This window comes from Solanum pennellii, chromosome 5 (assembly GCF_001406875.1).
Source record: "Solanum pennellii chromosome 5, SPENNV200".
NCBI classification, from domain to species: domain Eukaryota; kingdom Viridiplantae; phylum Streptophyta; class Magnoliopsida; order Solanales; family Solanaceae; genus Solanum; species Solanum pennellii.
In genome coordinates this window covers 75840074-75855853 of record NC_028641.1, presented here as the reverse complement: position 1 = coordinate 75855853, position 15780 = coordinate 75840074, and the positions used below count along the sequence as shown (strand labels likewise).

Below are 15780 nucleotides of genomic sequence, written 5' to 3'. Positions count from 1 at the left end.
TAATTATTAAAACTTTATTATCATGTATGCTAAAATATGTTAATTTTTTTTTTTCATAATTCAAGAAAATTATTTACATTTTTTAAAAAAAATAAGTCGCCGTCTGTGGGGATCGAACCCACGACCACGTGGTTAAAAGCCACGCGCTCTACCACTGAGCTAAGACGGCTTGATTGACAATAATTCCTCTTAGTAAAATTATAAATATTAAGGAATTTTAGACAAGATTATCATTTAAATAAAAAAGGGTCAAAAATACCCTTAAACTATCTGAAATAGCTCATATATACCCTTAAACTATATTTTGGCTCAAAATTATCCTTCCCGTCAAATTATTGGGTCAAAAGTGCCCTTCTAATTAACGAAAATTGTTAAATGCCATGTGGATGCCACATGGCACGCTAATAGACTTTCACTGCCACATATACTAAAAGAAAAAGGGTCAAATGTACTCTTAAACTATCCGAAATAGCTCAAATGTACCCTTAAACTATTTGAAATAGCTCATATGTACCCTTAAACTATATTTCGACTCAAAACTACCTTTCCCGTCAAACTATTGGATCAAAAGTGACCTTATTAGCGAAAGTTGTTAAATGTCATGTGAATGCATTGAGTACATATTCTTGATTGTAGGTTAGTAAAACTTTTTTTCTTATTTTATTGAGTACAGGTTACATAAATCAAGTTGTAACATCAAAGATTTAAATTATTTCCACATTTGCAGTTTGATTACAAATTCCATTTAACTGTACAAAATTAATTTGCCTTATTTTTTTGAATAAAAATTATATTTTCTTGATTTTGTTCGATTAAGCATTGAGTTTACGAACGAGAGCAAGATTGACATTTGATAAACAAATAAAGTATACTTAAGACTTCTAATCGATCTAAAATATAATTTATTAAGGTAAAATAAAAATATAAAAAATATTAATATTTCAATTTTAAAAAGTTGTCCCTTTTCTTTTTTTTTTGGAACAGAAAAAAAAGTGAAACGTAAAATAAAAATTATTTTATTAATTTTTAAAAAGCATCAGTCCAATACACTAAGGTCCGTGAACACTAGTTTGGGCAAGTGTTGGCCCTTTATTAATTCTAATTGTAGTAAAACATTAGTCCATACCTTCCAAAACCAGCAAAGCTCCTCTATAAACAAAGCAACAATCTTGTCATTTTCTAATCACATGCTATAAGTTTTTATTATTGAATAATGTCAACAACGAAAACAAATTAATTTCATAAGTGGAGTCTGGGATTGAACGAGGTGTATGAAGACATAACCTCTATCTTTGCGAGACAGAGAGACTGAATGTGACAAGCCTTCGCTAAAAAAATATTAAAAATTATCAACAACAAGAACAAACTCAATGTTATTTCATAAGTGGAGTCTGGGGTTGAGCAGGGTGTATGCAGACTTAACTTGTACCTCTGTAGAAGAGAAACTGAATCTGATAGACCTTCAACTCAAAATTTTATTGAAAAAAATTATCAACAACAAGAACAAACTTAATGTGATTCCATACGTAGAGTCTGGAGTGAGTCAGGTGTACACAAACTTAGCTTCTGTCTTTGTGGATTAGAGAGACTGAATTCGATAGACCTTCAACTCAAAATTTTATTAAAAATTCATCAACAACAGGAACTAACTCAGTGTGATTCACAAGTGAAGTCTGGAGTGAGTGAAGTGTACACAGACTTAACCTCTACCTTTGAGGGACAGAAAGATTGAATCTGACAGACATTTTATCCAAAATTTTATTGAAAAATGTTAACCTGAACAGACTCAGTATAATTTCATATGTGGAGTTTGGGGTGAATGAGATGTACATAGACTTTTGTGGGATAGAAAGACTGAATCTGATAGACTCTCGATTCAAAATTTTATTGAAGAAAATGTCATACTTTACAATAATTGATATTAGCAAACAAATACACTTTCATTGTACTCCTCTTCATCCATAGTATCACTCAATGTCCTTCCTTTAGTTTCTGGCAAACACAACACAAACAATCCACAAATTGCTATACAAATCCCAAAAACTCCATAAGAAAACCATCTATTTTTCCTCCCAAAAGCCACTAACATTGGACTTATTGCACCACCAAGTACCAATGCTTGTCTCACCATTGACACTGCTGAATTTCTAACACAAGTTGGAAACAATTCAACAGTGTAAATTAACAAAACATTAAAACCAGTACATGCACTAAAAAATGAAAAAAGTTCAAACCCCATTTGTAATACTTTGAAATCATCATTTTGTACTATTACACAACCTATACTACATATTCCACTTAACATAGCAAATACTAATAGTGATTTTTTCCTAGTTAGTTTTCCAATTAGGAAAAATGTTACTATTGATGCTGGTAATTCTGATAGTGCATTAAGTGTAACACTTAGGTATAGATTAAAAGGTAAATTTCCAACACCTAATGGCATCCCATAATATACCATTCCTATGCCAAAACCAACCAACATAACCGATATAAGTCGTCTAAAAGCCCATTTTCTTTCGATCAACATCTTGATAGCTGAGTAGAGATTAATTGTTGATGACTCGTTCGATTTCTGTATTAGAAAATAAGATAAGTTACTTGTTATAACATGTAAAAATTTCATTTAACTTGCTCAAATATATAGTTTAAGCACAAAAAAAAATAGAGAGGGGTTTGAACACATTTATACACAAAGTTTTAAGAAAAGAGTGAGGGATCAAAACTACACCTGAAGTTTCCTAGTTTTTCAAGTTCTATATTTGAAAACTATCACCAAATATTTATCGAAACATGTTAGTGAATAAACCAACAAAACACACTCCAACTATCAGTTGTTCCCTTTTTCTATACCTAAATAATGGGAATATTCTAGTAGGAAAAGGGAACAACCGATAGTTCATGTTGTGTGTTTCGATAAACATTTGATGATAGTAATTAAGATAGAATATTGGACATAAAGAGTACGTGACGTTTACTTTTAAAAAGACTTTAATAAAACAAACAAACTGAAAAGTGAAACAGATCTCGAAGGGAGTAATAACTTACATTATCATGTTCTTGATCTTCAAATTCAAAAAAGGATCCAAAGAAGCTCAATGTCAAGCTACTCCTTGTTGTAATACTTTTCAAAGTTGACACAAATTCCTCTTTGTTCCCTCTTACATAAAGCCATCTTGGTGATTCACAAACCAAAAAATGTACCAAAATTGAGTACAAAATTGTTGGAATACATGTCCACAAATACATCACTCTCCATGAAGACTCTTTATTCAAAAAAGCAATAATTGGCAATGATAGAAAACCAATAGTAAAACAAACAAAACCAATTATACCAACTTGTCCACGCCATTGATTTCCTACTAACTCTGTTGATAAAACAAGTGCACAAGTCCCAATAGTAGCCCTTCCAAATCCACTCAAAAACCTCAAAAATGAGTAAATCCAAATGTTCGTTGAAATCGATGTAATGGTTCCGGCTACTGACATGACAAGACATGAAAAAACCAACATGTTTTTTCGTCCGAGTTTTGTGTCAGCCAATGTGGATAATACCAAACCTCCAATAAGACAACCTATGAAAAACGAAGACGCTGGTAATCCATTGAGAAGTGAACTCACCCCTTGTTGCTGTAACGACCATTCATTAACGGCATGTGTGTCGGTGAAGACACTGATAAATGTTTGTTGTGCATCGAAAACCCACGATAGAGATACGAGGACGGATTGTAACAATTGTGCCCATCCAAATTCACCAATGCACCTCTCTATCGTCTCATCGAGCGTTTTCGATGTATTTTTTCGATTTAATAACGATTGATCACTCATATTATTGTTATTATTTTGAATTTGTGTATACAAATTAAAAGTGTGTGTGGATTATGAGCACCTTGAGAACTTTAGTTTATATATTAAGAAGAAGAAAACACTAGTTGCATTTTTAGTTTTTATTTAATTGAGGTCCCACAAATTAGGCAAGACAATATCAGTACTAGGGCTGTTTAAAATCGAATCGAAACCGATAAAAAAGTTATTAGTTTATAGTATTGGGTTATTGATTTAGTGATTTTGATTTTTTTTGTTATCAGGTTATTGATTCTTAACGGTTTAAAGTTTTTTCTTACTGGGTTAACCGATAACTCGATAGTAAATTAAATAATTATATTTATATCATTTTGTGTATAAAGTCCTCGACTAGGAGTTTAATTTCCTACTTTTATTTTTGGTTGTCTCAGACAGTTGATTATTCTACAATGTAAAAGTGTTTGCTTTTGAGCAAGATGTAACTTGCGAACTCAAGTGCATGGTTTATTTGGTTTGTCACCTTGTTTCTAAGTGATTTTCAATATTTTTTCTTTTGTGTCAAATCTTAACGGTTAAACCGATAACGATCAAAAACCGATAAAATTTATAACTGCTAAGCCAATATTTTAATGGTTCTATAACGATTTAGCATCTCTACAAACCGATAAACCAATCCAATAAACTTTAAAATCGAACCAAATCGGCCGATACACAGGTACTTATGATTTGCTGGTATTCAACATTTAGATAATTTCATAAATAATTAATTTGTATTCTTGAAGGATCATATCATATTGATATCATGTGTGAATGACAAGGATCTGATTGGACAGATCCTTCAAACAGAAAAGGATACAAAAAATATTTTAAAATTATGTATAATTGAAAAAAAAAATGTTTTTAATTAATAATTTGATCCAAAAATCATGTTCTTATTGTTACTTTTGGATTAAAGCGCCTTTTTTTTAAAAAAATAATCGTATTTTTTTCTTTTAAAACATATCTTTTTCCTTATAAAAATATTGTAATAAATTACTAATTCTAATTTAGATTCGTAATAAAATAGAAAATTAAAATATTTTCCTAAGTGAATAAGGATAAGTATTTGCTGATATATATAATCTTGTAGTTTTAAAATAAAAATTATATGTAGAATATGTTAAAATATTCTTTAATTTATTGGTCTTAAACGAGAATTTAAAAATTACCAAAATAAACGAGACATCATACTTTTTGAAATGAATAAAAAAAAACAGAAAAAACTAAAACAAGTGAAATATTACATTGTATTAATTAATTGTTCTTAAAGAACACGTATTTGCTGTATCCATGGGGACAAGTTATATATTATATCTTTGTAATTAATCAATTCCTAGTTATAAATGACAAAATTAACATGAAATTAGATGATTGTTAAAAGATTAACAAAAAAATTATTTGTTATATAAACTACCTAATTAAGAAAAAAAAAAGGTCCTTTAAACATTCTCATGTGTTGAAAAAGACTTAAAAGATGAAATAGACCAATTGACAAGAATTGTGACGGGGTCTTTTTTTCACAAGCGTTTACTCTTAATATAGAATTTTTCAGTACGAGTTCAAATTTAATTCGACTTTAATATAAATATTAAATATTGAGTAAAAAAAAATTTTTTTTAAAAGAAATAAAACATTAAGGATTGTAGTGGCTTTCTATAGAATGCATTTTACTCTTAACATAAAAAAATTTTCAATATAAATTTAGATTTTATTAAATTCTAATATAAATATCGATCAATAAATTAGAAAAAAGATAAAAGAAATAAGGGAAAGGAATAATTCGAAATGTTTGGTACGCATGTGAATGTATAGTGAATATTAATTTGTACTTCTTGTGGTATTTATTATTTGAAAAATATTCTAAACTTATATTTAAATTCCATTGATTTAAAATCCTAAATATTTATTGCTAGAGGAATATTTCATATGATTATATCTCATGGTGCCAAATGATAGAAAGAATCATTGGCTAGAATTTAAAATTTAAAAATTAATGATTTTTGAAATAATATTTTCAAATTAATATGTATTTATATTTTATTTTGTTGTTTTATTTTTAGTTCTTTATTTAACAACTATTTAACCTAATATTTCATCTGATGTTTAAGATTATGTGAAATTAAATGACATTTTAATAAATTATATATATATATATTAATAGTTATAAATCATAATATTCAAAAGTATTCTTTACTTTATTAAAGTTCATGCTCGATGGAAATTGTGTGTTTAGCTAGATTTTCACAATCTACTTAGTTATGAAGAGTTGCGGTTTGTATTTAGATAATTAATATGAGAAATATTTTTATTGATATAAAAACATTATTTTGTATTAAGCTAATATTTCGAAAGTATGTTTGAAAAACATATTTTACTTATTTTATCTTCTATAAAAATATTTATATTCATATTACATCTATTATTTTTTCTAATACAGTCAACTAAACGATCCAAGAAAAAACATAAAATAAATTAAATTTTCGTAATATGTTGAATCCGCCCCTATTATTCTAATGTACCATAGTTTTGATGAAAAATAAAACTAACAAATAAATAGATTATAATTAATTAAGCCAGTGGATACACTAGGATTGAGTTGGCAGATTTGGCGTTTTTTATTTAGGATAACAATAAAAATAAGTCAATTTAGACTGCAAGTGCACACCAATTATATTCCACTTGTTTGTATTATATTAGTTATTTTTATTGTCTAATTTAATTTAATTTGATATTAATTATTTATTATTATTATGTTTAAGTGATTATATTTTGTTGTTGTTATAAATTTTTCGTCTATATCTTTTAGTTACTTTTTGTCATTTTAATTTATGTGATGTTATTGAATTGGATACAAATTATTTATGGTTTATTGTGTTTATGTGATCATATCTAGCTTGTTGTTATAATTTCTTTGTATATATATTTTAGTTATTTTTATCGTCTTAATTTTAGTGATATTATTCAATTTGATATTAATTATTTATTATTTATTGCGTTTAAGTGATTATATTTTGTTGTTATAAATTTTTTGGTCTATATCTTTTAGTTACTTTTATCATTTTAATTAATGTGATGTTGAATTCGATATGAACCATTTATGGTTTATTGTGTTTATGTGATCATATATAGCTTGTTGTTATTGTTGTTATAATTTCTTTGTTATATATATTTTAGTTATTTTTATTGTATTAATTTAAATGACGTTGTTTGATTCAATACAGATTATCTATGATTTATAGTGTTTAGGTAATTGTTATCTTGTTGGTGTTGTTGTTACGGTCTTGTATATGTATTTTTAGTTATTTCATCGTCATAATTTAAGTGATGGTGTTGGATTCGATACGGATCATTTATGATTTATTGTGCTTAGGTGATCGTACCATGTTGTTACGATTTCTTTGTATACATATTAATTCTGCATTGATTTGCTATTAGTTGACATGTTTCCTCCACTATTGTTTTATTTAATTACTGTCTTAATTTGCTTGAGTCAAGAGTCTTCCGAGAGCAACCTCTCTAACTTAGCGAGGTATTGGTAAGGGTTGTGTACACTCAACCTTCTCCAAATTACCTCACTTAAGTACGATTTCACTGAATATGTTATTATTGTTTGATTCACTATGGAGTTTAAAAAAGTTTTTTTTTTTTAAAAAAAAAATATGATCTAAAATATGCCATAGATTAATGTGACGATTATAAATTATCTCATTAAGAATAAAATGTGTATTTTAAAGTAAATTTGCTAACAAATATAAGACAAGATGAACTTAACACTTTTCATCTCAAATTACGTTGGAAATAATTCGATCTAGAATGAACATATAATGTATATTTTTAGACTCAATAAATTAAAGGGTTCCATAAATAGTTAAATTGATTATCAAACAAAAATTATTAGGATTAATATGAATTGTGATAGAATGGTGGAGAAGTCTGCATCCTTAATTAAATATCTCGATTTTGAGTCTTTAGAATTTATAAGAAAATTTTATTAAAACAATCCATGGAAACCAAAAAAAAAATATAAAAATGAAATTATTAGGCTTGTGAATATGTGTCTTGTAATTTGATATTCTTTTCGATAACAACAGTATATTCGGTGATATTTCACATATAATCTATAGAGAAAGTAGAATGTACGTGAATCTTATAATAATATAAACTCAATAACTAGACCAACGCTAGTTAAACTCAATCAACAAATAGATTATACACATTTTACTAACTCGTAATTGAAATTATAGAGGAATTTAAAAATTAAACTGGAAATCGAAGAACCTGGATAAAAAAAAAAGGGACGAGAGCTAGAACTCAGAGAAAAAGAATGACTAAATACAAATACTCCATAACAATTTGTATAACCGTTCTTTCTAACTCCTAGTCTTTTTTAATAAACGGTGATTAAGTCTGAATGCCAAACAAAAACTCTTTAATATTTTACTTAGCTCAATAGTTAAAACTGAATCAGACTCATTAACCATTTTAAACTCATAAATAGATGCCTAATATTTATAACACAAAAAAATTGAATTATAATAATTCTACAATAAGAAACCCAAACTCTTTTATCAAATAGATATAGTAAATATATCTACACTTTTACATGTAGACTCGTATACATACAAATTAAAATTCAGTAATAAAATATAAAACACATATACATATATTGATATATACCAAACAAGACTTTTATTTTTTGGGTATATATATATATATAATATATATTATGGTTGATTTTTTTTCAGATTATCACTCAACTATAATAGCTATTATCTCATAATTTCAATTTTCTTCGATAAAAAGAAAAATGACTTTCTGAGTTAATAAACAATTAGTTGAGTGACTATCAAACAAAACCAACTCATATATAATATCGATATATAGTAATAATAATGATAGATAAAGAAGAATCCGTTACACAAAACATCTGATATTGACACAGAGTTCGAGAACGGATCACACCCCGAGGAGGGGGGTGATTTATATTCGACGACCACCGGTACCACCTTCCCTATTGCAATTGAAGTAAACAGCAGCAACAGGCAAACCTAGATTGTGAAACCTAGCAAAGTCTCTTGTGTTGAAATTTTGACGAGAATCGATTATGTCCGGTGCATCGATGGCATCGCGGCCCAATTGTCGATACAACACGAAAATATAACGATGGATTCCCATCGAGGGTCGTGGGCTCTCGTAGCCTACGACTTCATTGCCTGTATAACGAGAGTTTGAGTTTAGTAACAAAGACATTCAATACGCGTATTTTCCTTGTTTCAAGCATGAAATATAAAGTTAGGAGTGATTTTTCTAAAAACATTTATATACATAGTATATACTTCATTTTGATTTTATGTTTCTTTTAAGTCTTATTTTATTAGTAGTCATAATTGGGCCTATAGTACTAATAATGTACTACTAAGGTGATGATGATACAAGTTGTATTTTGTATATTACTAAAAATGTAGTGATACGGATACAGTGTATCGTAAATATAAAGTATATTTAAATTTCTTGCTTCGTCACTGCGTAAATGTGAGCCATTAGGTACTAATGTAAGAAAACTTACCAAAGGTTGCTCCTGTGGTTGCTGGGATATCTGTGACCAACCTATTAAAAAAATAATGTGTTAAACATTATTATTATTATTATTATTATTATTTTAAAAAAAAAAGATATGAGTTATGTGTTTAGGTACATTAATTGTAAGGGGACTACTTTTTTTTATGTTGATATTTGATATTTGGTATTTATTTGGAAAATTGATTAATTTGTGTATCAGAAAGTTATCATTTTATGAAATAATACTTTCCTTAGTTCTTATATAATCTCACATACATTTTTGTCTTCGCTATCGACGATTGATTTAAGAGAAATAAGAAGTATATAACAAAATGAATATTTATCTATTTATATATAATATATAAGCTAGATGACTTACCAGTGCAAATATTCCCTCAGGTTTGGGTTGCTAGGGTTTGGAGCATCAGGATCCACCATAATCTTCCAAAAAGAAAAGAAACATTTCAAATATTTTGAAAATTAGGAAAAATAATTTTCCATATTGTATATCCAAATGTATTACATGATATTAAATATGACGTTATTTGATTAAACATAGTAATTTAAAAATATTGTATACCTTCAAGCTTGCAGTATTAAACATACATGTTACTAACATTTTTTATTATTATAAATAGTATGTTATGCGTTGAATGCCTTGAATCGGATCCGTTACAGCAGAAAGAACGGGGGTCTCGCTGCCCGGTCAGCGAGTCGGGGGGTCCAGGGGGGCGACGCGCCCCCTGGCCTGGGGGTCCGGGGGGGCGGAGTCGCCCCCGGCCCGACGGTATACAATGTTGTTGTATTGGGCCCTTAATTATCTGTCAATTCTGTATTTTGGGCCCAAGCCTGTTAGGGCGTAGCTTAGCACTATATATAGCCGCTATGGCAAACCCTATTCTGTATTCTGTTCTTGCCTCTCCATAATAAAACTGCTCCCCCTCTTCCCCGTGGACGTAGCCAATTTATTGGTGAACCACGTAAATCTGTTGTCTTGTTTTTCGCGTTTATATTTTCTCGTATTATCTCGAATTCCGCATAACATTATGAGTTCTCAAATTCAAATAAAAACCATAAAACAAGTACTTAGATGGTGAATTAAAATTAAAACTAACACAAAGTCACATAATTAGAAGCTTTTGCACATATTGTGCTTTTGATCTTCTACTCATAATCAATTGACAAAAGGTTAATAATTATGTGAATTGCTTAAACAGTTCCAATCAACTAGAGATATTAAAATGTATAAATAGAAGAAAAAAATATATATATCATATGAAATAAAACGATGAGTTTATACCAGAGTGTAAAAAGTACGAAGATCGTCTCCAGCAATGTCAACCCTAGGTTGATTGACAACTTGTGAAGGCCTCAAGGCACATCCATTGTAGACCACCCTATTGTTGTAAACCACACCAAAGTCTACACATCTTGTGAATGGATCAACAACATCTCCAACAACTCCAGAAACTATTAAAGGATCTCTAGGCATGATTTTTTTTTTCTCAATTATAATTAATAAGCTCAATTTTTGTTTATTACATGAGATGGATATGATATTTTATGAGTAGACAAGAGCTAGCTAGACCTTGTTATTTATACTCATGAGTAGAGAGCTTTCATATGTTCTTGAGGACACATTTGGTCATAAAAAAAATATTTATTTGTTTTTGGAATAATTTTTCACTTTATTTGAGAATCAATGATTGACAGGTAGTGAAAATTTTAAATTCCACTTGTAATTGGATTTTGAACTTATAAGATGTCTTTCAATTTTGTCTGTGTAATTCCAAATAAAATGTCTTAATTCTCTCCTTTGGAAAAAGTATAATCAAACAAAATTGCATCTTCAAACTGTGGGGTTCGAAGAGGATAAGATATATACAGACCTTACTCTTACGTTTTCGTAATAGGAAGACTATTTATGTTAGATCCTCAGTGATCAAAAAATATTACAATAATATAAAGTGAAAAATTTCGATTTGAAAATTTTCAAACAAAGCGAAAAATATTTAATTTTCATAGGAATCTTTTTGAAGTTTTTCTTTAAGGGGAAACCATATATGTTAATTGTTGAGCTGTAAAGTGGAGAATCAAGTAATTTTGACATAAAAATTATATACATAGATATTTTCCTAATTCATATTATTATTATTATTATTATTATTCGTTTACTTTATTAATAGTTCAAAAATTTTTAAATAAGAGAATCACCATAATTATAACGCTTCTCGAATTGTTATAATAAAGTGGAGTCCGGAGCCTAAAAGGTAAAAAATGTTAACAAAAATTTCAAAACGGTATATGAAATTTCTTAAAAAGAAATTTCATATACCGTTTTAGAATTTTTTGTTAACATTTTTTACCCTTTAGGGTTCGACTCCATGGATACATGAGCCATGACAAGAAAGAATAAAGGACCAAACATATTCTTGGATTATTCATTGCTACTTAAGTTGTTTCATCAAATCGTACTTCATTACGATAAACTTTTTACATTATATTTTGAGGAATTAAACTCTTTCTTGAATTTTAAATTCAATATAATTAAATATGAAGTAATTTATGTGTCATACTATCATTTTTATGAATGACTATATATAGAGTGATTTATGTGTCATACTATCATTTTTCGAATCTCATAATATCATTTTTATGAATGACTATATATATAGGATGCTTATTTGTCACCACACATTCCTTAAAAGAATCTCTTTATTCCAATTGTAAAAAAGTGATAGAACTTTTTTCTTTATTTATTGGGACTTTTAATTAATAATAATGTAGGTGAAAAATTATAAGAAGGAATGCACCTATAGAGAGGCCCGCCGCTCCTTATATTATTTAATGGCGAAATTAGAAATTTTATTTTAAAAATTAAAAAAAAATTGATGTCGATTATATTTTACATATAATCCGTTGACCTACAGAAATTATTGAATCGTTTTTTATGTGAGATTAGAATTTGTATTTATACTAAATTTACAACAACAATAACAAATCGATGAACCTTATGATAGGAGATCTAGGAGAATAGAATGTACACGGACAATATTTTCGTCTTTGTGGGATGGAGACGTTTTTTTCAATAGATCCTTGACTTAAAAAATAAAAATTAAAGCATGAGCGTAAAAGAAATTAAAATAATAATAAAATAGCAAGATAAACAAAGCAAATAAAGCAACAACTAATTGTATAAATAGAAGATAAAGATATTATACAAAATTAGGAGAAGAGGAGTCTAGCAACCAGTCTCTTCCATGTAAAAGTAAGGTAATATTTATCTACTACTCTATTATTCTAATCTTCGATCTTTCTATCTTCTTATCTAGGTTACGTCCTCGATAAGTTGAGAATATATAACATCTTATGTAACCATCATCCCAAATTCTTCTTCAGCTTACATCTACGGCCTCCCCAAAAAAAAGACTCTTGGACAAGTGGTCGAGCCACCTTATGGTAAGGATTGTCTTGACGACTTTTCACCAGAAAATTATATTATTTAACTAGTTCACGATATTAAATTTATGTATCTATACTATATGTATACTTCTCAATTCTTTGTGTCTCTTCTTATTTTTTACTTTATGACACTCTTTAATGAAATTTGTCTCTCTTATTTTTATGTCGAACAACTACAATTATATATGATATTAATTGATATTCTTGACACCTTTTCATCAGAACATTACATTATTTAACTAGGTCACGATACTGAGTTTATGTATATATACTATATATGTATACTTTCCGATTTCTTTGTGTGCGTTTCTTCTTATTTATTTTTTACTTTATGAAACTCCTTCGTAAAATTTCTGTCTCTCTTATTTTTATGTCGAACAACTATAATTCTATATAATATTAATTGATATTCCTAATGGTAAAAAAAAAAGGTATATGTGACTTTTTTTTTAATTAAGATGTACATTTGAGGAAATAAAGAATATTAGCTCTTTTGTCCATTTTCACAAGTTTCTTGTGTTCAAATTGTGTCTAGAGAGAATCAATAATATCAGAAGCATTTGATAGCCTCTCCACACAAAACAACATTCCTTTTCTTTCTCCACATAGTGATCAAAGTTCACTAAGAGTGGGGGTAGGGTTACTTCAAGTGTGGGGACATGGAAAGTGATTGGTAATAATCAGCTATGAAATTTATCGATAATCTCTAGCTAATATATAATTATATAAATTTTAAATTAGTTGAACTTTTATCGCAAAACTTTATCGCTTGTTAATTCCTTATTTTAAGTGTAGTTTATTTATATGTAGGTGGATTTTGGGTGGTATACGAGGAGCTGGTGTGTTGTATATGCGATAATAGTTAATTGTCGTTAAATATATTTTTTTAGAGACAATTAACGCTCTTTGTAAATGCTGCTAAAGTTTATAGCGACATTAGATCCAATAACAATTAACTAACATCGATAAAGGATCTAGTGTTCTTTGTTGATGCGTATATATATTACCATTAAAATTGTTTTTGTCATAGTGATAATGAATTTTAAGTCGACTTCCTATCGAGTAGCTGGTCCAACTAAACATATTCTATAATCTATGTATTTTACAAGTTAATGGATAAGAGTAAATTTATCCGATGCATACCTAAAGAGTAGCGGCTATACGATCCGATTATGAGATGTACAGATGAATGAAAGAAAGAATATTGCTAGTTGTTTTTTTTCTTAATTCTATTTTTATTTTTCTCCCTTTGGAAACCTAATTAATGGTTTGCAGGAAAAAAAAATATTATTTTTTAGGCCATAAAGAATTTGAAAGATGTCCTCTTGAGTTTTAATGTGGCTATAAAATAAATACCTATTTTAGTGGACAGCCTGATTCACAATATTTGATTGTTTCTTTTTTTTTTTAGTGAAAAGACATAAATTTCTTCTTAAAAAATTATATCGAATAATTAGTTATACTTTTAACTATTATGACGATTTATAACAATACACCTTTATTAGTTAAAGTGAATTTAATATCACCTTGAGACATGTAATACCGCCATCACATGTATGTGATGTATTACACTTACTGCTACATCAGTGTCACATCAGCACCACATTAGAAATTATAATTTTTATATTCTTTTTATTTTTTTAAATTGATTAACTTTTCTTTTGCTAACTTTATTTTACTCTTAATTAATCCCTAACTAATTATTAAAATTTTCTAATAATCATATCTACTTCCAAATCTAAATCCGATCCCCTTTTATCTCTAATCTAACTAGAAAAATTATATCGCAATTCTCTTTGTCTAAATCCGATCCCCGTTTGAATTTATATCGCAATTATCTTTGTCTTATCCGGCGAAGAACAATCAACCCATCACCAAAAACCTACCACTACAACATCATCACTAGCAGAGACTTTCTTCGATATGCGCAAACAGAGATGCACTTTCAATTATGGACACCGGCCCTTGTGTTAAAGTAGCATCGAGTTTCGCTTGGAAACTTAGAATCTGTTGTGAAATTCGAATTAAAAATTATTTTTTCTAGGTATGATTATAAAATTGAGAGTGACAAATTGTAAAATCGTGATGAAAATAAAATAAAATTGAGTGACGAATTGTAAATCGTGATAAGAAAAAAATAAAAAGAAAAACTATGAAATAAAATAAGAGAAGAGGAACATGAAAAAGAAAAAGAAATATTTGTTTGACTTTATTTTCAACTCAAACGCGTCTATTTTATTTTTATATTTAGTTTTATTTTCACGTTAGTTCTGAGATGGTATTAGTTACACTTTGAACAATAATAGATATGTAACAGATCGTCATAGTAGTTGAAGAGTGTAACTCACATTTCAATATAACTTTGAGAATGAATTTATGTATTTTCTTTTTAAGTAAATAAAAAGAAATCACACAAATTAATTTTTTTTCCTCTCCGCTGAATTTTCTCCCATAATCTTCTGTTAATATACATCTTATTTTATTTATCATTAGGTCACATCCTCTATGAATATTCATCTTTAAAAAGCAAAATGAAAAACATCTATTATTTATTTGTGTTCCTTGGACAAAAGTCTCATGTGAGGTTTACATGATTCTTCCAAAACAACTTGTCTTCTAACCTTGTCCAAGTGGTATATATCAATTTTGCATAAATTCTCCTATTGTAAGGTGCTTTTTAATTTTTGTCCTTTAAATTATTAATTATTAATTTTGTTTGTATTTCTTGTTTAATAATAATTCGTCGATTAAAATATCTTTACTCATAATCTAATTTTACAGGGTCTTATCTGACCTAAATTTTGTAGTATCAAATTTGGAAAGCAAAACTCAAGAGAACTTTTGTTTTGTTCGATAAAAGCTTCGTGAAAATAAATTATGTTTCTTAAGTCATAACTTTGTGAATTATGAAACTAA

At 28.2% G+C, this 15780-nt stretch overlaps 2 protein-coding genes and 1 non-coding gene across 3 annotated transcripts; all 3 read right to left on the bottom strand.

Annotated features, from left to right (window-relative positions):
* Window positions 1-97: 97 nt before the first annotated feature.
* Window positions 98-169, bottom strand: TRNAK-UUU. The gene has a single exon. It is a non-coding gene; the product is annotated as a tRNA-Lys (tRNA).
* A 1089-nt stretch (window positions 170-1258) lies between these two features.
* Window positions 1259-3828, bottom strand: LOC107019965 (organic cation/carnitine transporter 3-like). The gene is made up of 2 exons (XM_015220313.2): window positions 3049-3828; window positions 1259-2575 (listed from the first exon to the last, which is right to left on the bottom strand). The coding sequence occupies exons 1-2, from the start codon at window positions 3826-3828 to the stop codon at window positions 1922-1924; spliced, it is 1434 nt and encodes a 477-aa protein (XP_015075799.1). The 3' UTR covers window positions 1259-1921.
* A 4557-nt stretch (window positions 3829-8385) lies between these two features.
* Window positions 8386-11011, bottom strand: LOC107018836 (protein FLOWERING LOCUS T-like). The gene is made up of 4 exons (XM_015219417.2): window positions 10703-11011; window positions 9782-9843; window positions 9410-9450; window positions 8386-9056 (listed from the first exon to the last, which is right to left on the bottom strand). The coding sequence occupies exons 1-4, from the start codon at window positions 10892-10894 to the stop codon at window positions 8824-8826; spliced, it is 528 nt and encodes a 175-aa protein (XP_015074903.1). The 5' UTR covers window positions 10895-11011; the 3' UTR covers window positions 8386-8823.
* Window positions 11012-15780: the final 4769 nt, after the last annotated feature.

Coding starts and splice junctions, on each gene's coding strand:
- LOC107019965 (XM_015220313.2), bottom strand. CDS start 3,828: ATGAGTGATCAATCGTTATTAAATCGAAAAAATACATCGAAAACGCTC. Junction 2,576..3,048: donor AAGATCAAGAACATGATAAT/GTAAGTTATTAC, acceptor TTTCTAATACAG/AAATCGAACGAGTCATCAAC.
- LOC107018836 (XM_015219417.2), bottom strand. CDS start 10,894: ATGCCTAGAGATCCTTTAATAGTTTCTGGAGTTGTTGGAGATGTTGTT. Junction 9,844..10,702: donor TTCGTACTTTTTACACTCTG/GTATAAACTCAT, acceptor TCTTTTTGGAAG/ATTATGGTGGATCCTGATGC. Junction 9,451..9,781: donor CTGAGGGAATATTTGCACTG/GTAAGTCATCTA, acceptor TTTTTTTAATAG/GTTGGTCACAGATATCCCAG.